Here is a 21,851-nt window from a genome sequence, read left to right as displayed (position 1 = left end):
GAAGCTTACTAAGACGGCAGCTAGCAAAAAAAGGATGACAGCCTTTTGGTTTTATTTGGTTTTATTGCCTCAATATTCAAGTACAAGCTGTAGTATAAAGGACAACAGCTTTCGCTATAGGGAATAAGTTGATTGTTGGCTTCCAAAGCTGGGAAATGGTAGCATGAGAATAGTGAAGTGAAAGGTGAAGAGCTAAAATGTTACTCCCTCCTAAATTATTAGTTGATATGGTTTTTTTGAGTAATTTAGACTTTTGCTTAATTTTACTATACACCTAGATATGATATATATCTTGATACATAGCAAAAATTATGTATCTAAAAAACAAAATGACTAATAATTTAGGACAAAGAAAATAGCAGTGAACCAAGCTACATGGCAATGAACTTAGGGAAAAAAACTACCGATTCAAAAGTAGCGATACGGCTCAAGTAACCCAAAATATCACAGAAAAATAAAGAAGAGAGCTTAAAAAAAGTGTGTGTGTGGGTCGGTGGGGGTGGGGGGGTGGGGGGGGGGGGGGGGGGCGGGCAGCTAAAATTGTCTTGCACCAGTGCACTACAAACATGGCTGGTGGCTGCACTTCGCTAGGGCAAGTTCGATTCCGAACACGGCCGTGTTACCCGTAGATGGTGGCGGCTTAGCGTTGCTTCTCGGCTAATCGTCTGTCATACGTAACATTAAGCCGAACCATGATATTAACCTCATGCGTTTAAATTAGTCCACTTGCACAATTTCAGTTACTAAAGCACTCCGAGTTCAATGTAAACTGCAAAGAAAACTTGATATGCATACAGGTCTGATCTCGCATGGTGACATCAACACTGATTTGTTCCTTCCAACGACACGAAAGCTATCACCAATTCATCATGTATACCAGTCAACCGTGAATGATACACAAGATAGAAAGCATTCCTAGTATGCAACACGTACCAACTGAAAATTCAGCAATTCATCAACACACACACCGCGACCATCTGGTTCACATCCATGTACATTATTATTGATAAAGGCATGACCAGATCCTACAGAGATTTCTTCCCGTGAAGAATTAGTACTAGTGTATATACAAACCTAATCCAAAAATGTTCCGGCCAAAATGCTTATCCTAACAATAACGAGCAGTAACCCACCCTCCTACCTGGAACTTGTACATAACACGAGCTAACACCAGAGAGATCTAGAGAAAAGATACTAATCATCTCCACACAGTTTCATTTGCATCCGTGAAAATGGCATTGTGATGCTCGATCAGACACTGGATGACCTCAATGGAGCTGTAGTCTGGGGGCGAAGCATCGTCTAAGGGTATCTGGGATGAAGCATCCTCATCTACAACAATTATGCAAACAAAGATTTATAACAGTTGAACAATTAATAGATTGTTTCATTCCATCATCTAAGAAGAAATATATGTGAACAAATGGAAAGGTACTGTGAATTGAACAACAAAAGCTTTTGGGGGAAGCATAATCAAAATGCTGATAAATATGTGCCTTCCAATAGCGGATTAAATGTCTACCAATTCATGTAATGCAGAAGTAGTTCAGAGATCACAGGGAGCCTCTGTACCCACACATGTAACCTCGTTTGCCGCATGATTTGGTAGTTGGTAGGCAGTTGCCACATGGGCCACAACCTCAATCATTAATTCATATTGGACCATACGATATAGGGGGACAAGTACCTTTCTTTGCTAACATGAGCGAATAGATTTGATCATTTACAAGCTTTATGCCACGATTGATTGACAACTACCACAAGGGCAGCGAAGAATGCTACTGTGAACAGACTAAAATGCTCTATGCCACAATCATGAGAGACATTGCATAAAATTTTGTTGATAATAAAATTAACAAAGTCGAATTTGCATACCTAACAGGTCCCATGTAGTGGTATTTGATGTCGTGTCTACAATTTTAGGAGGCGGTTTCAAGGTAAACTTGAGGTGGTTACGTAAATCCGTGCCAGCATCGCCTTGCCGCCACATGATCAAAGGCGCAAATTCCACAGCAAGGCTACGAGAGTCCATCTGCATTACATGTAACAAAAACGTCTAAAATACCACTCAAAAGGTGATTCATTATATTAGTTAGGATAAAAGAGACCAACTCAAGAAATACCAAAATTAAACCAGCATGCTTCACATATGTAACTTACTAAATTATAAAATGCTTCAATGTCAAAAGTATACAATGTGGTTTATCAATCTACAGACAAAACAGAAGACAATCATCTAATCAATCCATTGTGCTCGCAGCTGTCACAACCCTGTTAAGCAAGACAGTTAAGAAGGTGCAAATATGAATTGGCATCACTTATTCACTTCCGTTACATTGCTCATGAATATTGCCCGTGTCAGACAGAAATGGCTACCAAATGTGCGACTCAAACTACAGATGATTCAGCAAACCATTGTGGTTCCTTTCTTAAGATTTTTTTTTTTCTGAATTTGAATGGAAGACGAGTAGTGAAACCTGCGATTGAGATTTTTCATGTGTAAACTCTTTAACTTTGGTAGTATGAAAGTTATCATGAAAAAGATCTAAGCAAATCTAACCTAGCACCCTCAAACACTGTGGTGGTCAATGCTTCAAAAGTCTCTAGAGTTTAAACTTATATAAACTTTAGCTATAGTTTGTTCAATGGTAATTGGGCCTTTTCGCAGAAACATCAAGGACCAATCAAACCAATAGATACATGCTGCATCCCCACCTTATTCTCGAACAACTGGGTGGTCTATGGATTAAGTGTTCAGTCCCTGCCACTCTTAAATATGTTATGAACAGTTTTGCTGATTTCTAGCATTGGTTCATAGTACTAAAAACAGGATGTAGCTGTCACTAGACTTGTTACCAAAGCCTTTTAGAAATGCAAACAGTCAGCCAAGCAGTGTGAAGTCAAGTGTAATTTCCTAGCATTAGTGATAATTGTCAAAGCTAATACAAAACAACTACAATGTCAGATACATACAATTCCACATTTGGTGGTTCTAGGCATGTGTTGAATCTGATTGTTTTGTTCTTCAAAAGATGATGCAGTGACCATGTTAATTGATTTAAATTGTATATTCAGTTTAGATTAATTTCTTTTAGTCCCTTTTCAATAGTGTCAACAACCAAAAAGAATAACAAGTGGCAAATGCAGCACAGAGCAAAAGAACAAAATTAGGGATCAGATCTACCTTGTTAAGAGATGATTTCCGGCTTACTCGAAGTAGCAATGCTGTAACAAATTCTAGTGTCATGTAGTTAACATTTGGAAGCTTCTTCAATATGTTCCTAAGATCAGGAATGCTAACCCTCGCATCTCTAAGCTCATCATAAAGCGCAAATGTAGTGAGCGGTTCAGGGATGCTGGCAAGGTAGCACTTCACCAGTGCACCTACATCAATAGGATTGACACCTTCAGGTAAAGATGCACCTGAATCTGCAAAACATAACATTACTCAGGGGCCCATGGTAATGAACGGTGGCTACAAAATTAAGCTCAGATATGATTGAGTGGCGGCAATACCTTCATTGTAAAGAGAAACTAACTGCTGAAGAACTTTTCTGTCACCTTCAGATCTGAATAAGTACTCATTATTCAAGCCTAGGAGAAAAAGAACGATTCAGATGTCATATTCACTGCTAAAATTGAAATGTAAACAAACTAAATTTCTATGCAATTTTCAGCCTTCACCTGATATAACCAGGTAGTCTGCACACCTCACTAGCATCAAGGGCACAGCTTTACCAGACTGCTCTCGTTGCACAGTGGCTTCAATAGGAACACCAAATACTGAAAGATTACAAGGCAATAGTGGGTCATTCTCGTTGTTCGTTGCTGCCCTTGCAGTACAATGGCTTAACAACTATTTGCATTTGTAATAAGAGGGTCATTTCTCACTGATCACAGTTCACCAAGACAGAACAGAAATAAACTAACATAAATATCAAAGAATAAGTTAAATAAGCCAGGCGAAGAACTGCAATACTAATCATGTAGATACAACTTAAGGCTTACGAATGTGGACTTATGCTATACCAGCTGCTTAGATGTTACATGAAAATTTAGCTGCCTGGATGCTACAAGAAAAATGTAATTGCCTTGACAATTATGATAGGTATGCATCATGGATAAGACAATTGAGTTGCGAGCATACCATCAGTGCTTGCGACTCCCTGGGGCAAATAGTCAGAAATAACAATCAGCATTGTACACCAAAAAAGTGAAATTGTGTTACAAGGTAACAGAATTTCAAATCAGACCTTCTGCCAGCGTTCAATATTGTTCAAAATAGTCTTGCTTTTATCTGCAGTCTTTTTAGCAGCCTGCAAGCACATGAAACCAGAAAACGATCAGCTTCTATAAAGACACTACTGTTTTTATGAAGAATGATGAACAGAAGGCATCACAAAAGGAATGCAAGATAACATAGGTTCTCAATAGACTCGATTGTTACCCTGAAATACATTTAAAATAGCTACTTGCTAACGTGCTTTTTCCCCTGGCAATGGTTTAGCAAACTATTCAGCCACTTTATGTTGGCATAGGGCATAATAGGCAAATTTTCAACAACTAATAAATATGAAGCTCATTTTTTTAGTCATCACATAGTTTTGGACATAATTCTAAATGATCACAACAAACAGGTTTCACAAAGAACAAACTTCACAGCAGTTGAAACCAAACCAAACAACTAGCAGGTCACAATAATTTTGTTGAAATGCATAAACAGATTACCTCTTCTACTTTGACCTTCCCCACAGCAACCTTCTCCTTTGTCTCTGAAATGCCCTTCCTGAAAAGCAAACCGGTGGAGGCAGCAGCAGTGATGAAACGCTCCTGCACTGTCTCACCCGGTGGACGCTGCTGCTGCTGCTGCCTAGCCTCCTGGAAGACAGCCCACCGACTCTTCACCACGGACCCAACCTTCCCAGCAACATCAGCTAAATTATCCCCAGCTGATTGTCCTGCCTGCTTCAGCTTGAAGCCTGCATTAAATTATGAGCACAATAAGGATGAGGTTGCTGGTAACACGGGCAAAACAAAATGCTAGGATACAAATACGAGCTGCATGTTCGAGAAAAAAAATACGAGCTGCATGCCCCATGCCCAGTCAAACTCTCAGAACTTATGGGTAATTCGATAACGTTCCAACATGCATGATAATTTCTCTCCTTATCAGTACAGACTCTATGGAGTACTGGTTAATCACAACATCATCATGATAAAGCCATTTGATGGAATGATTACACCGAATAGGTATATCCGTACAGAAATGATTACAGAACCAATTTACAGAAAACAAAAAAGGCATCAACGCCGAACAAACTTACTGGAGGTAGAGAAGAAATCGGTGGCCTTCCGGCGCCACTGGGGCGACTCCGCCAGCGGCATCACTTCCTGCACGAGACGAGCAGCGTCCACCGAGCCATTAGCAGTTGCAGAACCTCAACATGAACCCGTACTCCATAGCAGCAAAGCACGAGTACAAGGAAATCCGAACCACTCATGTATCCTGAATCAAGTCCGTAAAACACCTCGGAAGCGACAAACGAAACTGTTGGACTGAGGATAAAAGCCCCCACCCCTCCCACTATAACACCTGGGTTTTATGGTCGGGTTGGCTAGGTGGGGCGCTCTAACTTGGTATCAGAGCTGAGGTCCTGGGTTCGATCCCTCCCGGCCACGCAATTTCCGCTGCGCGATTTCCCCTGCGTCTCTCGTGTGCTGAGACCTGCTGCGGGCTACGCCGGGCACTAGAACCTGCTGCGGGCTACGCCGGGTTCGCACGCCGTAGGGGGAATGTTGGACTGAGGATAAAAGCCCCCACCCCTCCCACTATAACACCTGGGTTTTATGGTCGGGTTGGCTAGGTGGGGCGCTCTAACTGAAACGCTGAACCACACGGATCACTTGCTCCTAAATCCAAAACGAGCTCAAAACCAAACCAGCTCCTACGCCCAACCCCGAACAAACTCCAAATCAAACCAAACCAACCGACCAAGGAGTAGATCAACAGCTCGAGCTAACAATATAAAAAAAACTAATCGAGAAAAATCAGGCACTCGACGCCGACCGAAGTCTTCCCGAACGGAACAGGCGAAGATCCGAACCAGACCGAACCAAAACCACAGGCAGGAAACACGCAGGATCGAACTTACGATGATCCGATCCGGCGAATCGTTGGGCGGAGTGGAAATGGACGGAGAGGTGGAGCAGGCGTGGGGTGATTACCTCCCTCCCTCCCTCTGGCACCGGCTCCCGAATCGAACCGGATGGAAGCGAGGCGAATCGCGGAGGAGAAAGCGAGAGGACTGGTACTCTGCCGCCCGTTCCGCAAGCTCAAAACGAGTTGGGTTTTTGTTTGGGGGCGCTCTGCTTCTTCTCCTGCTGATTCTGGATTGGATTGCGGGGAAGCGGAGTCAATGGCGGAGGCGAGCGAGAAGCGGGAGGGATTGGGTTTCCCGTTCCCGGCAGTGACGTCCGCCGCGCCGCCTCTTTCTCCCCCACCTCCACGTGGGCCCCCGGGAGGGTTGACGCCCGGTTCTAGAACCATCCGTGGCTGCGGAACCGGATGTGTGGTGGGGGGTGGGCGGGGCCCGGGGATACGGAATGGGAATGGGATTGGCAGATGGGTGGACGGGAGGGAGACGGCGCGGCAGCGGGAATGCACTGCACTCCATTGATTGACTTGGCCGCCTGTTTCCGTCGAGGATTGGGTCTGGGACTGGGATGGGATGGGATGGGGATGGTAAATGGTAGGCGTTTGACTGAGGACCCGTTCACTTCCAAAAAAAATTATCTGTCACATCGAATTTTTAGATACATACATAAAACATTAAATGAGTTAAAAACAATTTATTAGGCCGTGTTTAGTTCCCTAGCGTGTAAACACAAAATTTTTTTGCGACGGAATCTTGCTAATTTGAAGTACTAAATGAAGTTTATTTATAAAACTTGTCGCATAGATGTATTGTAAATCGCGAGACGAATCTAACGATGCTAATTAATATATGATTAATCAATAATTAACGGATGGTTACTGTAACATCACTGTTGCAAATTATGGATTAAGTAGGCTTATTAGATTCGTTTCGCGATTTACAGCCCATCTATACAAAAAGTTTTATAAATAGACTTCATTTGGTACTTCAAATTAGCAAGATTCCTTCACAAAATTTTGTGTTTTTGCGTTTACGGGGTGGGAACTAAACAGGGCCTTAATTACAAAGTCTAACTAATTAGCACGAGATAAATCTTTTAAACTTAATTAATTCATAATTAGACATCATTTATTAAGTAACAACAAAATATGTTACAGTAATTTTTTCACCTACCAACGGGGCCTGAGACGATTTTTGCGAGGTTTCATTATTCTTCTCGTCGTTTTCCTTGGTGTGGTTTTCAATCTGGGTCACCGCATTACTCTATTTTTTAATTATGGTTGGCTAAAGACTGCGAGAGGTCTCCTGTTGAATGGTCGCACGAGCTAGATCTGTACTCCCTCCGTTTTTAATTACATGCTCCTCCGTATACTCCTTTGTTTTTAATTACATACTCCCTCCGTAATAAAGAAAGTCATTTTGAGTTTATATTAAAACAAATATTGTAAATTTTGAACATAAATAAAAAAATTTAAATTAATTTTAAAAATATAAAAACGATCATCTTGAAAATGTAGTTTCATAAAAGTATATATTGATTATATTTTGTAAAAATTTTATAGAAAAAAATATGATGGTCAAAGACTTTTTTGGAGACTGTATCGATGTCTGAAATGACATCCTTTACAATATAGAGGGAGTATTGCCTTAGGTTTGTCTTAAATTTAATTTAACTAATTTTGATCAAATCTATCTATTCTATACTTATATTTCTAAAGCAACTAAGATTTTCACCTTAATTTTTGGTTTGATCCGTTGGTTTGGTTCGCCTCGTGTCATCGATAGGTGGGACTTAGTACATTCTATATGCGAGTCAGACTAACCCCTTCGATCTTCGTCCATGAATCGATCACATAGATCACTACAAATTAATGCATGGACACCAATACATATTCGATGCTTAAACCAACTGACGGGGGTGTAAACCCGGGATCCCTGATGAGCCCAACTCGTGCAAAGGGAAGCACAACAGATTCACTGGGCCGAGAATGGGACGGCCCACTAACCCGCGTAGGGAGCTGCCTTGGTTCCTAAGCCAACACGTCCGGGAGCCCGACTTCCCGGGACGCGTGGCGGCCCCCCGACTGGCACCCCGGGTCAGAGCCATGCCGGATGACCCGGGACGTGCGCTCCAAGGATGCCGCTCCCCCAGACAGGCATGGCGGCCAAGATAGGCCCCGTACATGCTCCACGACGCTAGCTCTCCTTATCTTGCGGCGTGGGCATAGGCTAGAGGACTCCCTGACAAAGGGACACCGCCGCCTGCACGGGCCCCGCGACACTACAGGAGGGGGCGTCGGCGGACGTCCCCTCCCTCGCCGTAATGATGGTTGCCCCTGCACACCATCTCATTACGCAGCGAGCATGACCGGACGCCCCCGGCCTGACCTCGGTAATGCACCCCTCACCGGGTGTGTCGTCCTGCTGGCAGGGACTACGCAAGGGAGACATGAGGTAGCCCTGCAGATAAGGAACGTAGGCCCAGGCGAACAAGACTGGAAGTGACCCCCGAACGACTATCCGAGTGATCGGGCCGCCCCGACTGAGCCAGGGTGGGACAGCACCGGGACAACCTGTTGCCCAAGAAGATCACCAGGATCAAGCTTCCCCACTCCCGACCGACCGAGTGGGCCCCGACGACTGACAAGGACGAAGAACACCCCAACAGTACCTAGACATAACGCTAGATATATGTAAACGGGGGCCCCACCTTAGACTATAAAAGGGAAAGCCCCCCGCGTAGAAAAGGGTTGGACTCCTAGAGGTTCGACACTGCTTGACCAGCTTGTAAGCTCCCCTCTGAACTTTGAGCACCCGGGCTCGAGAGCAATAGAGCAAGAACACCACCCCCATAATAGACGTAGGGCACATTCGGCCTGAACCAATCTAAATCCTCGAGTATTTGCGTGTTAGACCATATCCGATCAATCGCACATCAAACGAGCAATTAAGTAGTTTAGTAGTCGTCCATTTCCCGCAGCGACAGTTTGGCGCCGTCCGTGGGGAGCGCTTTGTGCGTTCACTGCTTCGGCGATCGGATGGTTTCGATCACCCCATTCGCTGCTCCGGCGGCAAGCCACGGCGAGACGATCCGCTTCGGCTCCCTGGAGTTCCCCGCGATCCTCCGTAACGGGTCGTGGGCGCCTCCACCACTGCCGCCTTCCCAAACCTTCCACTTTGGAAGTCTGGAGTTCGTCACCGACCAGCTCGGTGCACTGCGCCTCCACGAGGAGAAAGCCGCTCTGGCGACCACAGAGGAGCTCGTTCCTCTTCCCAAGCCTCACAAACTGAGGCGTCGGCGATCAGTTCGCTGGCGCATCAGGAAGCGCAGGCCATCACAGCCAACCTGTGCGGTGCTCCGCCGCATCGCGCTCATGATGGCCTCCAACCCTGCCGTCGAGGACGTCAACCTAGTCCTCTTCTCTTTGGCCAACGTCTCTCGACAGCTCGCGGGCGGACCTCCTCTCCGAACACCCCGCTCGTTTTCGGAGCGGCTCCCGTTCGGTCTACGCAACTCTGTGAGCGTCTATGCTCGGGAGCTGCACAAGGCCGCCCAAGGGCGCCAACCCGCATCCCAGTTCGTGGGCATGACGGAGAGCTACCCTGACTCCGTCCACGACCTCCGGTGCTACGAGGATCCCCTGAGTGATTCCTCCAGCATGGGAGACAACCACCTGGAGGGAACATCCCCGCTGCCGTGCATGTGCACCATGGCCGACAACGACCCGCCACCTGAGGTGGTGCCGTCTCAACAGACGCACACCCCACCGGACCACCGCGAGCGCGCACTCGCCTACGCGCAGGCTCACGGCGAAGATCTCCGCCATCGCCAACAGACGCCCCCGCCCGTGGACCAGCCTCCGCGGGCTCCCTCCGGGTCAAAGGGGATAAACCCCGCGGGTTCCGCACGTCAGCGTGCACACGTGGTCAACCGCGACATCATCAACAACGCCCGCATACAACTCCCGCAAGAGTTCCGTGCAGGCCAGAACATCGCAGCGGTTGCGATCCTCCTGCAGACACTGCCGGAGCCGGAGGATCTGGCCCAGAGAAACCTTCACCGCCAGGTGAGGAACCTGGTGGAACTCGCCGCCGTCCAGCAGGCGGAGAGCTCCTCACTGCACCGATGGCAGGCCGCTGCCTCGGGTCTCGCCAGCGGCGCGAGCCACCGTGGGCAGGAACCATCTGAGGTACATCACCCCCACCGGCACAGCAGGCCAATGTGGGCGACGCACCAGACCCGGCGGTGGCATCCGCTCCTCTCCCGCCGAGGCCACCGATTCACGATCGCATCGGCCCCAACTACGACGCGCGCGCAGCGTGATTCAAGGCTGACAGCAGGCGAGGCACCACGCCGACGTTGATCGCGCAGCCGCTCGAGCAGAGGACGCGCGGGCATATGCACCCAACCCGGAGCGCTCACTGCTCTGGCGAGGGGGACGCCCCTGCGACCCTGACGTGGACCGCGACCGGAGTCCGAGCCCGGACCCCAGCGGACCAAATGCCTTTTCCAGGGCGATTCGTGGGGCGCCTTTCCCCCAGCGTTTTGGCTGTGTGGCTGGAGGACTACCGGCTTGCATGCCGGGCCGGAGGAGCAAGCGACGACCGCTTCATCATCCAGTATCTCCCAATATGCTTGGGAGAAAACATTCGCGCCTGGCTGGAGTTCTTGCCCGCCGACTCCATCGGCAGCTGGGCGAACCTCCGGAAAGTGTTCATCGGCAACTTTCAAGGCAAGTACTTGCATCTTGGCAACTTTTGGGATCTCAAGAACTGCCAGCAGGAGCCCGTCGAGTCCCTGCGTGACTACATCCGGTGCTTCTCCCAGCAGTGCAACTCGCTCCTAGGCATCATCGATGCCGACGTCATCAGCGCGTTCCTCAGCGGGACGCACTGCAAGACCCTAGTCCACAAACTGGGGTGCCAAAAGCCGCGCACCACGCATGAGCTCCTGGAGATCGCCACCAGCCACGCCTCCGGCGAGGAGGCGGTCGGGGCCGTCTTCGAGCGCGACTAGCACGCGGCAAAGATGAAGCGACATGACCGCGACCGGCCATCCTCAAGCCGTGAGGATAGGAAGAACAAGAAGAATCGCTAACCTCCCACCACCGGCGAGGTCGCGGCGACCGAGCGCCAAGATAAGCGCCCTCCTAGAAATGACCACTTCAACCAGCTCCTGGAGAAGCCATGCACCAACTATGGCTGTCCGGCCGCGACAAGCGGCCCGACGCCGACCAGGACAAGGAGAAGCCGGCAGAGGGAGCGTTCCAGAATGTGAACCTGTGCTTGGTCATCATCGGCGGCCTGGAGGACGAGTGTTCCCAGCGACTGCAGATGGTGCGGCTCCGCGAGGTATGTGCTGCATCGAGTTCTATTCCCAAAAAGTTAAAGTGGGTGTACACGCCTATCATTTTCGATCTGGATGACCATCCAGCCAGCATCCCTCGGCCTGGGAGCTACCCTCTCATCGTCAACCCTGTCGTCAGCAACATGCGCCTGTCCAAAGTGTTGATGGACGGGGGCAGCAGCCTCAACATCCTCTACATCGACACCCTGGAAGCCAAGGGGATCCCGAGACCTGCCTGCGGGCCTCTCTCTTCCCCTTCTACGGCATCCTTCCGGGCATGAAGGCGTACCCGGTCGGCAACATTGACTTGTCGGTCACGTTCGGCAGCAAAGCCAACTTCCGCACTGAGACCCTCACATTTGAGGTGGTGGACTGGAAGGGAGCGTACCACGCCATTCTCGGGCGCCCCGCCTACGCCAAGTTCATGGCAGTGCCCAACTACACCTACGCCAAGTTCTCGGTCATCATAGTGAGCGGCTCCTTCGAGCAGGCCTACGTCAGCAGCTGCGAGTACTTCGACCTCGCCACCACTGCGGCGAACTCGGCTGAGCTTGGCCAGCTTCGCGCCACCACTCCCGAGTGCCGTCCTGACCCTGGCAAGCCCAGCCAGGCACCGGCATTTGTCTCAACCGATGAAACCAAGTCGGTCGTGTTCGACGACGCCGATCCAACTAAGACGGTGCGGGTCGGCTCCCAGCTGTCGGCCAAATAGGAACACGCGCTCGTCAACTTCCTCTGCGCCAACAAGGACACTTTTGCCTGAAAGCCATCCGACATGCCGGGCATCCCAAGGGAGGTCGCCGAGCACGAGCTCCGCATTTTGCCGGGATCCAAGCCCGTCCAGCAACGCCTGCGCCGCTTCGACGACGAGAGGCGTAGAGCCATAGGAGAAGAAATTGCTAAGTTGTTAGCCGCTGGCTTCATAAAAGAAGTATATCACTCCAATTGGCTCTCTAACCCAGTCCTTGTAAAAAAGAAAACTAGTCAATGGAGGATGTGTGTTGATTACACCAGCCTGAACAAGGCTTGCCCCAAAGACCCTTTTCCTTTGCCTAGAATAGATCAGATAATCGACTCCACCTCTGGATGCGAGATCTAGACGCTTACTCGGGCTATCACCAGATAGCGATGAAGGAATCCGACCAGCTCGCAACATCCTTCATCATGTTGTTTGGCTCGTACTGTTACACGTCGATGCCGTTCGGCCTTCAGAATGCAGGGGCAACATACCAGCGATGCATGCAAGCCTGCTTCTCCGACCAGATTAACCCGCCGATCGACCCCGACCGGCCGGATCCGCCTCGGGCGACGGTCGCGGTCTACGTTGACAACATCGTCATCAAAACGCCGCGCGCGGACGACCTAGTCGCCACCCTAAGCACCACGTTAGCAAATCTCAAGAGGTTCAACATTAAACTGAATCCTGAGAAATGCATGTTCGTTGTGCCTAAGGGCAAACTTCTCGGGTACATGGTGTCCGAGCCTGGCATTGAGGCCAACCGCGACAAGATCGCGGCTATCATCAACATGGGACCCATCCGTGGCATCAAAGGTATCCAGAGGTTAACCGGGTGCCTAGCAGCGTTCAGTTGGTTCATTGCCTGGCTGGGAGAGCGAGGCCTGCCGCTGTACAAACTCCTCAAGAAATCCGACACCTTTGTCTGGACGGAGGAGGCACAGGCGGCCCTCGACCGCCTCAAGACTCTCTTATCCTTTCCACTGGTGCTCATGGCACCGGATCCCTGCGAACCCCTTTTACTTTACCTGGCAGCCACTAACCATGTGGTCAGCGCTGCTCTGGTAGTTGAAAGGGAAGAATAGGGACACGCCCTTAAAGTCCAACATCCCATGTATTTCGTCAGCGAAGTACTGACTGACATAAAGTCACGGTACCCGCAGACACAAAAACTCCTCTACACCGTCATCATGGCGGCCAAGAAGCTGCAACACTACTTCACCGAGCATGAGGTGTCGGTCGTTACCTCGTTCCCACTCGGTGAAGTTGTTCGCAACCGCGACGCCGTGGGGCGGATTTCCAAATGGGCAGTCGAGCTGATGGGCTATGACGTCAAGTTCGTGCAGCGCATGGCGATAATGTCTCAGGTCCTGGCCGACTTCATCGCCGACTGGACGGAAGTTCAAGCTCCAACCCCAGAAATCTCTCACGAGTACTGGACCCTCTACTTCGACGGGTCGTCATGGGACCCGGCGCGGGGGCCGGGGTCGTCCTAGTCTCCCCTGAAGGAGGCAAGTTCCAGCACTTCCACGCGTCAAACAACGTCGCCGAGTACGAGGCGCTCATCAGCGGCCTCCGCATAGCCATCGACATCGGGGCAAGCCGACTGTACGTCTACGACGACTACAAGTTGGTAATCGACCAGGTCATGAAGAACTCCAACTGCGAGAGCCCTCTCATGGACGCATACTGCCAGGAAGTCCGTAAGCTAGAAGGGAGATTCTGGGGTCTGGAGCTCTACCACATCCCACAGAAGCAAAACCCCGATGCGGACGCTCTCGCAAAGATGGCCGCTGAGTGCAAGCTGGCGCCCAATGGCATTTTCGTCAACGACCTGAACGCGCCGTCAGCACGAGAGAAGCAGCCGGCCGCAGACAAGACAAAAACAGAGGAAACAGGGCGTGCATAAAAAACAGAGCACGCTCCCTCCGACCTAGCCCCCGACCAAATACCCGGGGGCCCACTCTGCTTAGCAACGGACCAACCCGACCTAGGCCAGGCAGACACCACAGATTGTAGAGCCGATCTACTGGCTTATCTCCTACACGAAGTCCTCCCAGAGGAACGCAATGCAGCCCGCCGGGTAGCCCGACGAGCCAAAACCTTCGCTGTAATCGACGGCGAGCTCTACAAACGCAGCCCCTCCGAAACCGGCATTCTCATGAAGTGCATCCCCATTGCCCAGGGCAAGGAGTTTCTTCTCGAGATACACGCCGGAATCTGCGGACACCACGCTGCACCACGCTCCTTCGTCGGAAAAGCTTTCCGACAAGGATTCTATTAGCCAACGGCACTACGCAACGTGGAAGAAATCGTCCGTGCATGCAAAGGCTGCCAGTTTTATGCCAAACAAACCCACTTGCCAGCCCAAGCCCTTCAGACCATTTGCCATGTGGGGCCTGGACATGGTCGGGCCGCTAAAGAAGGCACCAGGAGGGTTCACCCATTTACTTGTTGCAATCGACAAATTCACAAAATGGATTGAGGCAAAGCCAATCACCACAATCGACTCCAAGGACGCCGTCAAGTTCTTCCTGGACATCGTTTACAGATTCGGCGTGCCCAATTCCATCATCAACGACAACGGAACCAACTTCACAGGCCACTACTTCCAAGAGTTCGCGGAAGGATACGGGATCCGGATCGATTGGGCATCGGTCGGACACCCACGCACAAACGGGCAAGTCGAGAGAGCCAATGGCCTAATCCTCCAAGGGATCAAATCACAAATTTTTGACATGCTCAAAAAATTCGCGGGCTACTGGGTGGAGGAGCTGCCGGCAGTGCTCTGGAGCTTGCGAACCACACCTAACTGGTCTATAGGGCTAACACCTTTCTTCCTAACATATGGCTCTGAAGCCGTGCTCCCTTCCGATCTGGACTACGGTGCACCAAGAGTCAAAGAGTTTGACCTAGAAACGGCAGCCGAAGCCCAGAGAGACGCCATAGAAGTCTTGGAGGAAGCAAGGCTGTCAATGCTACACCGATCGGCCCGCTACCAACAAACTTTACGCAGGTACCACGAGAGGCGCATACAGGAGAGGACGCTGCAGGTCAGAGATCTGGTCTTGCGACGAGTCATGACAACGAAGGACAAGCACAAACTCTCGCCGCCATGGGAAGGACCCTACAGCATCGCAGAGGTGATACGGCCAGGCACCTACAAGCTAAAAGACTCTGACGGTAACATTCTAACCAACTTTTGGAACGTAGAACAGTTACGGTGTTTTTTCCCGTAAGAAGCACTAGCGGCTCAGTCCAAGTGCCACGACCCGGCCACTTCCGGCTCGGAGCACTCGGGGGCCCGACACCTGTCAATTTTCTCCTCACCGCACAACACAGTGCACTCACCCGGCGCCCCAATCCGGCCACTCCCGGCTCGGAATCACTTGGGGGCCAGACACCTGCATTTTTTACCTGCCCACAACACACAAGCTCTCTGGTTTCTAGCACTCTGACCCATACACACTTGGCTCGGAGCGCTTGGGGGCCAGACCATGGTCTTCGACCATCCTGCTTTCTGTTGTTTTTCGCCTCTACATCCCCTTGCCCTGAACACTCTCAGGCCAAGGCATTCGGGGGCCTCACTAGGACAGACTATGCAGCACGCGCACACCGGTTTCTCCTGTCGCACAACACACGACTCTCTCTCTGCTAGTTCGCATGTTTTCCATCCTACTCAAGCATTTTTTCTGAACTACCCGATCGATTGGATCCTTGTAACGATCTACGGCGACTAGCGAATGATGCTTCTAGGCTAGCTCCCGGCTATACATCGCAGCCTACGATCTGCACGCAGTTCCGAAAGAAAGGAATGCAGCGGACCAAAAACGTTCACAAGCAAGCGGAAAAGCAAATAGTAGAATTCTTTTCAGAAAAAATAGAAGCTTACTTCGACCACGAAGCGCAAGATGTTCTTTCCCTCACCACCAACCCCACGCCAAACCAAAACTAATATAAACTCGTTTATTTTTGCAACGGTGGATCCACACTGGAGGAAGGAGCGGCAGATCCGTCAGTCGACGACGCGTCTGCCATGGCTCCGACGCTCCCACCGCTCACATCCAACTCCCGCTCCGCACGCCGGACTCTCCTCACCACTGTGAAGGTCAGATCCTGTGCAACCTTGTTGGCAATGGGCTCTAGCCTCCTGGTCACCACAAGAGCATCGTCGTACGGCTTCCCGGCAAAGAGATCATCCTCAAGACCTGACAAATCCAGCACTGGATGCCGCAGCAGCACGGCGCTCAATGCAGTCGAAGCCCCTTGGTAAGCCGCTATGGCCGTCAACACGGCCAACTCCTTGGGGACTCTCCGGAGATCATCCTGCAGAGGGCTTGAAGGCGGGGAGCCAAGGACGCAGAAGCAAACCTCTTGGGCCGACGACCGCAGTCGGTCAAACTCACGCCGCAAGATCCGGTTCCGAGTGGTCATCTTTGAAAGAAACATCACAACACTATGAGGTCATGTTGTAAACATAATCAAAAGAAAGAAATGCGAGGGAAATCACCATTTAGTGCTTTCATCACTTGGCGACCCAACTCTTGGTTCGTCAAGTCAGCCTCCGCGCGTGCATGGCGGGCCCGTTCCTTCTCCAACCGGGCTTCTATGGCCGCGAGGTTGCGATGATACTCCTGAGCATCCGAGGCGCGCGCGGCCTCCACAGAGCGCAACCGCTCGGCAAGGTCCCGGCGCACTGCCTCGCCCATCACCTCGCGACCATGTACCTCCCGTAACAAGGATGATTTGCTTTTGTAGATCTTCTCTAACACCTGAAAAACGAAAGGAAGTCACAAGAGAACACCTACGGGCGGGAAGAAACAGTCCCGATAAAAGAACCTTACCCCAATGGCGGGAGGCAGGTCAGAGGTAACAAGCTTCTCAGCCCGTTCTACCTCTCCCAGCAGCAGGGCAATGCGGCCCTGGGCGGAGGCAAGCACCACCTGAGGCTCGAAGCCCTGCCGACCCACATGTCGCCAGAGTTTATCCTCCCGAGAGTCGTTTAGCACGAACCGCGCGTCACCATCGTCGTCGCGAGACGGCCACTCCAACGGCCCTTGCGACGGACGATAGGGAACTAGAGTGCCCTCCACCGATGGTGACTCCCCCAACACAGCGGCCTCCCCCGCGGGCGGCGACAGGAGAGAGCTCTTGGCAGGAGCACCCGCGCGGTCCGAGGAATATGGCACGAACGCCATTGCCACACCGGCTGGCGAAAAGAAAGGTCCTGGCGCCGCCACTGTCACCATCTGTGATGAGGACATCCCCGGGGGCGCGCTTCCTCCCCGACACCAGGCAAGCAGAACCGCCAACGAAGGATGTTCAGTCCACTCCACAGGATCAGCCAACGGGTGGAAACCGATCGAGACCCTGCATCACAAAAATAGGAAGGTGCGTCACCAAAAGGCTACCCCTCCAAAGCACTAGAGTAGGAGTAGCACTCACGTTCTCGCCGCCGTCTTCGTCGGGATGGTCTTGGACGATGATGTGGGAGACGAACGCGTCGTGATGGTCGTAGTAATAGGCGACGGCGCCCCATCAGCCCCTCCGCGGCCTGGAGGGGGAGCAGTCGACATCCCGGGGGACGTCACCAACGATCCCCGGCGTACCCGGGCCTTCGCCTCGGGGCTGTTTCGCCGACTCCGGCTCCGTGTCCTCACGAGCGTGCTTGAGGGCCCCGGATCCACTCGTCCCACGCGGGGACGCATCCAGACCAGAATCCTCGCCCCCAAGCGGCTCCAGCTCCTCCTCCTCCCCGTCGGATCTGGACTCCAGATATTTCAGGGGGCGAGCGTCAACCAAGCCCCGAGCTTCCGCGGGGTCCATCCTCTCACGGATAAGCTTGGCAACCTCCTTCTCACGACTCTCGTGCTCCCGGGCACAGAGAACCTTCTTCTTCGTCCTCTCCGCGGCCCTCTTCCGCTGCTCGGCCTGGCGGGCGGCCCCTTCCGGCCCCTTACTATGGTGAGGGAGAAACTTGGGCTTGCCAAGACCCTGCAATCATGAACGGGGGTGAAACAGTCAGGAACGAAAATATAGCAGGAAGGGGCAGGAAATGGACGCATGCTTACCAGGTTGGGAGGCGACCCCGACCAAAAAGGGGACGGGCCGCCAATGGCATGGCGGCCTTCCCCCGCAATCATGCCTTCGAGCCACCTCCACAGCCCAGAGCTGTCGGGATCCTGCAGCTCTTCTCGCGGCTCGTCGTGTTCGTATCCCACATCTTCCCCCGCAACGCAGAGAGAACGTGCACTTTGCGAAGGAAGATGGTGGCGAAAACACGGGCACCATCTAGATCGTGTGCAAGCTTTTCAGCACCTCCTCGATCATCTCCACACGGTTTTCCCTCCTCCGAGTGGCTCCCCAGGTCCAGCTGTCCTGCTTCTCCGGAGCATTTCTGGTGAAAACTGGGAACGCCTGTTCCCTACCGGCCGGATTCCGGATGTAGAACCATTCGTCATGCCACCCCCGATTGTTATCCACCAGGGTGTACCGGGGATACGAGGCCTTCCCAGGCTTCCGTTGCAGGCCAAAACCGCCGACGGGCGCAATTGTCGCCTCCGAGCGCGACGCGCCGGCTTCACGCCTCAGCGTAACCGGGCGACCCATGAACATCTCCCGGAATAGATCTACATGCGGATCTATCCCGAGGAACGCCTCACACACCATCACAAAACCCGATATGTGCAGCATTCCGGTAGGGTTAAGATGAGGCAATCCGATCCTCCACCCCTCTAGCAAGCCTAGCAAGAAGGGGTGGGCAGGGTGCCCGAGACCCGCGCGTAGAAGATGCAGAAGGACACCACCTCATCGGGGCGCGGATGGGGACTAACCTCATTGGGCTGAGGCGCCCTCCAGTGGGCTACGCTCCTCGGGGGAATCGACCCCTCCGCGGCCAACCTCTCAAGCTGGACCTCAGTCATGGAAGACGGCCTCCACAGCGACATCGCCGCGCCTGGACTCCGACGAAACAAAAGGAGGCGAAGGCGAGGGCGGCGGCAAGCGAGAGCAGGAAGGAAAGCGAATGCTGGAGGCGGCGAAGGAAGGAGGCAATAGCCGGGGCAGAGAAGAAGGTAAACCTCCCCCGCTCCGCGTATTAAAAGGCCAGAGAGCTGGGCTTGGTAGGCCCCACTGATCGGCGAGGAATCTGAGGTGGCGCAACATCGAATGCGTCCAGCGTGTGCCCCCGTCGGCCAGGAAGCGGGCCGGGCCCTGTGGGCCAATTACCCATTGCGCAATGACGAGGCCTGACCGCTCCCGACCTACCCTCAGGCGATGACTGACCCCATGGATCCGCAAAGCCCGGAGACCATGAACAGGATGATAACAAAAGTAACGGTTGCCTCTGGGCCCATCACCCATGGCGGGAACGACCCTCATCCGAGGCAGTACGCATCGGCCGATCGGCAGTTAGGAACAACAACGCCTAGCCTGATCGCACGGAACAAATTTTCCAGACTGGTTTCATTAAAACGATTGGCCGGAAGCTATTACAGTGGGCAGGGATTAGCCGACCCCGACTCAGGGGAAGGACAGATACAATGGATCAAATCCATAACATCCCTCAGGAGGGAAACCAAAAGAAAAAAAAGAGAGAGAGGGGGGAGGCGCCCCCAAGGATACCTCCCCCAGCTGCGAACTCGCCCCTCAGCTGCAGAAGACAAAGGCAAAGGTCGCCCCGGGCAGAGGCAGAGGACATGCTCCAGTCAGGAGTCATCAAGACCAAGTCCAGCGGCTCCACGATTATTAAAATCGCAGAGCCACCTGGGGGCCTCTGACGGGGTTGTAAACCCGGGATCCCTGCTGGACCCAACTCGTGCAAAGGGAAGCCCAGCAGATTCACTGGGCCAAGAATGGGACGGCCCACTAACCCGCGTAGGGAGCTGCCTTCGTTCCTAAGACAACATGTCCGGGAGCCCGACCTCCCGGGACGCGTGGCGGCCCCCCGACCTGGCACCCCGGGTCAGAGCCATGCCTGATGACTCGGGACGTGCGCTCCAAGGATGCCGCTCCCCCTGACAGGCGTGGCGGCCAAGACAGGCCCCGTACAGGCTCCACGACGCCAGCTCTCCTTATCTTACGGCGTGGGCATAGGCTACAGGACTCCCTGACAAAGGGACAGCGCCGCCCGCGCGGACCCCGCGACACTACAGGAGGGGGCGTCGGCGGACGTCCCCTCCCTCGCCGTAATGATGTTTGCCCCTGCACACCATCTCATTACGCCAGCGAGCGTGACCGGACGCCCCCGTCCTGACCTCGGTAATGCACCCCTCACCGGGTGTGTCGTCCTGCTGGCAGGGGCTACACAAGGGAGACATAAGGTAGCCCTGCAGATAAGGAACGTAGGCCCAGGCGGACAAGACCGGAGGTGACCCCCGAACGACCATCCGAGTGATCGGGCCGCCCCGACTGAGCGAGAATGGGACAGCACCGGGACAACCCATTGCCCAAGAAGATCACCAGGATCAAGCTTCCCTACTCCCGACCGACCGAGTGGGCCCCGACGACTGACAAGGATGAAGAACACCCCAACGGTACCAAGACATAACGCTAGATATATGTAAACGGGGGCCCCACCTTGGACTATAAAAGAGAAAGCCCCCCGCGTAGGAAAGGGTTGGACTCCTAGAGGTTCGACACTGCTTGACCAGCTTGTAAGCTCCCCTCTGAACTTTGAGTACCCGGGCTCGAGAGCAATAGAGTAAGAACACCACCCCCCATACTGGACGTAGGGCATATTCGGCCTGAACCAGTCTAAATCCTCGAGTCTTTGCGTGCTAGACTATATCCGATCAAGTGCACATCAAACAAGCAATCGAGTAGTTTAGTAGTCGCCCATTTTCCGCAGCGACACCAACTTTGTTTGTAGCAACGCATGGGCATATTGTCTGTTAGAAAAAAAATGAAAACATATCTAGTGGAAACCACAACCTACGTGAAAACCCGTGCAAATCACGACAAAAAAGTCGTCTAAATTTTTCAAAAAAATCACACATGTAGATGATATGATGATACACAACTTTATAAAATATCTTGTCCAAACTCTCTTCGTTTGTGAGATATAAAAATAACAAATTTCTACAACTTTCTGGCTTGAAATTATTATTTTAATATCTCACAAACGAAGTAAAGTTTGGACAAGATATTTTACAAGATTGTGTATCATAATATCATCTACATGTGTGATTTTTTTGATAAATTTAGACAACTTTTTTGCCGTAGTTTGTACAGATTTTCACAAAGGTTGTGGTTTCCACCAGATATGTTCCCAAGAAAATATAGCAACAACTATACTATCCAACATACTCCATGTAATAAATTTGGTATTGTAAATACTATTATTTCTCTGTACAAGTTTGATCACAGTTGGCTAGATTTGACGTAAGACAAATCTAATACAACATTGGCTTAAGACAAATCTAATATAACATGTAAATGAAAACACAGGAAGTAAAATTTAGCGTTTAGCGTATGCACTCCATCAATCGACGAATATATGGACTTTCGAATCAGTGGTTTACTTCTATTGATGATGCCTGGGTTAGTATAGAGGCGGTGCCCTGTAGCCTGTTAGCCTGTAGGCGTCGCTGATGGTTTTAAAAATAAGCTTATG

The 21,851-nt window shown here is 51.6% G+C and overlaps 2 protein-coding genes across 3 annotated transcripts; one reads left to right on the top strand and one right to left on the bottom strand.

Moving 5' to 3' along the window:
* Positions 1-854: 854 nt before the first annotated feature.
* On the bottom strand, positions 855-6,478 carry LOC120658369 (uncharacterized Rho GTPase-activating protein At5g61530-like). Of its 2 annotated transcripts, none has more exons than XM_039936636.1 (10): positions 6,153-6,478; positions 5,325-5,391; positions 4,729-4,979; positions 4,254-4,316; positions 4,148-4,166; positions 3,685-3,783; positions 3,517-3,594; positions 3,185-3,429; positions 1,876-2,032; positions 855-1,332 (listed from the first exon to the last, which is right to left on the bottom strand). In XM_039936636.1, exons 2-10 carry the CDS (start codon positions 5,383-5,385, stop codon positions 1,199-1,201), a joined length of 1,107 nt encoding a protein of 368 aa, XP_039792570.1. In that variant the 5' UTR covers positions 5,386-5,391; positions 6,153-6,478; the 3' UTR covers positions 855-1,198. The 2 variants fall into 2 exon arrangements, with proteins under 2 accessions (XP_039792570.1, XP_039792571.1); XM_039936637.1 differs by having other exon boundaries at positions 6,226-6,478.
* A 5,301-nt stretch (positions 6,479-11,779) lies between these two features.
* LOC120662822 lies at positions 11,780-12,214 on the top strand. Its single transcript, XM_039941890.1, has one exon. The coding sequence runs from the start codon at positions 11,780-11,782 to the stop codon at positions 12,212-12,214; it is 435 nt and encodes a 144-aa protein (XP_039797824.1).
* Positions 12,215-21,851: the final 9,637 nt, after the last annotated feature.

Source organism: Panicum virgatum, chromosome 2N (assembly GCF_016808335.1).
Source record: "Panicum virgatum strain AP13 chromosome 2N, P.virgatum_v5, whole genome shotgun sequence".
Classification (NCBI taxonomy): domain Eukaryota; kingdom Viridiplantae; phylum Streptophyta; class Magnoliopsida; order Poales; family Poaceae; genus Panicum; species Panicum virgatum.
Note: the sequence above shows the minus strand (reverse complement) of the source record. Positions and strands in the feature narration are given on the sequence as shown.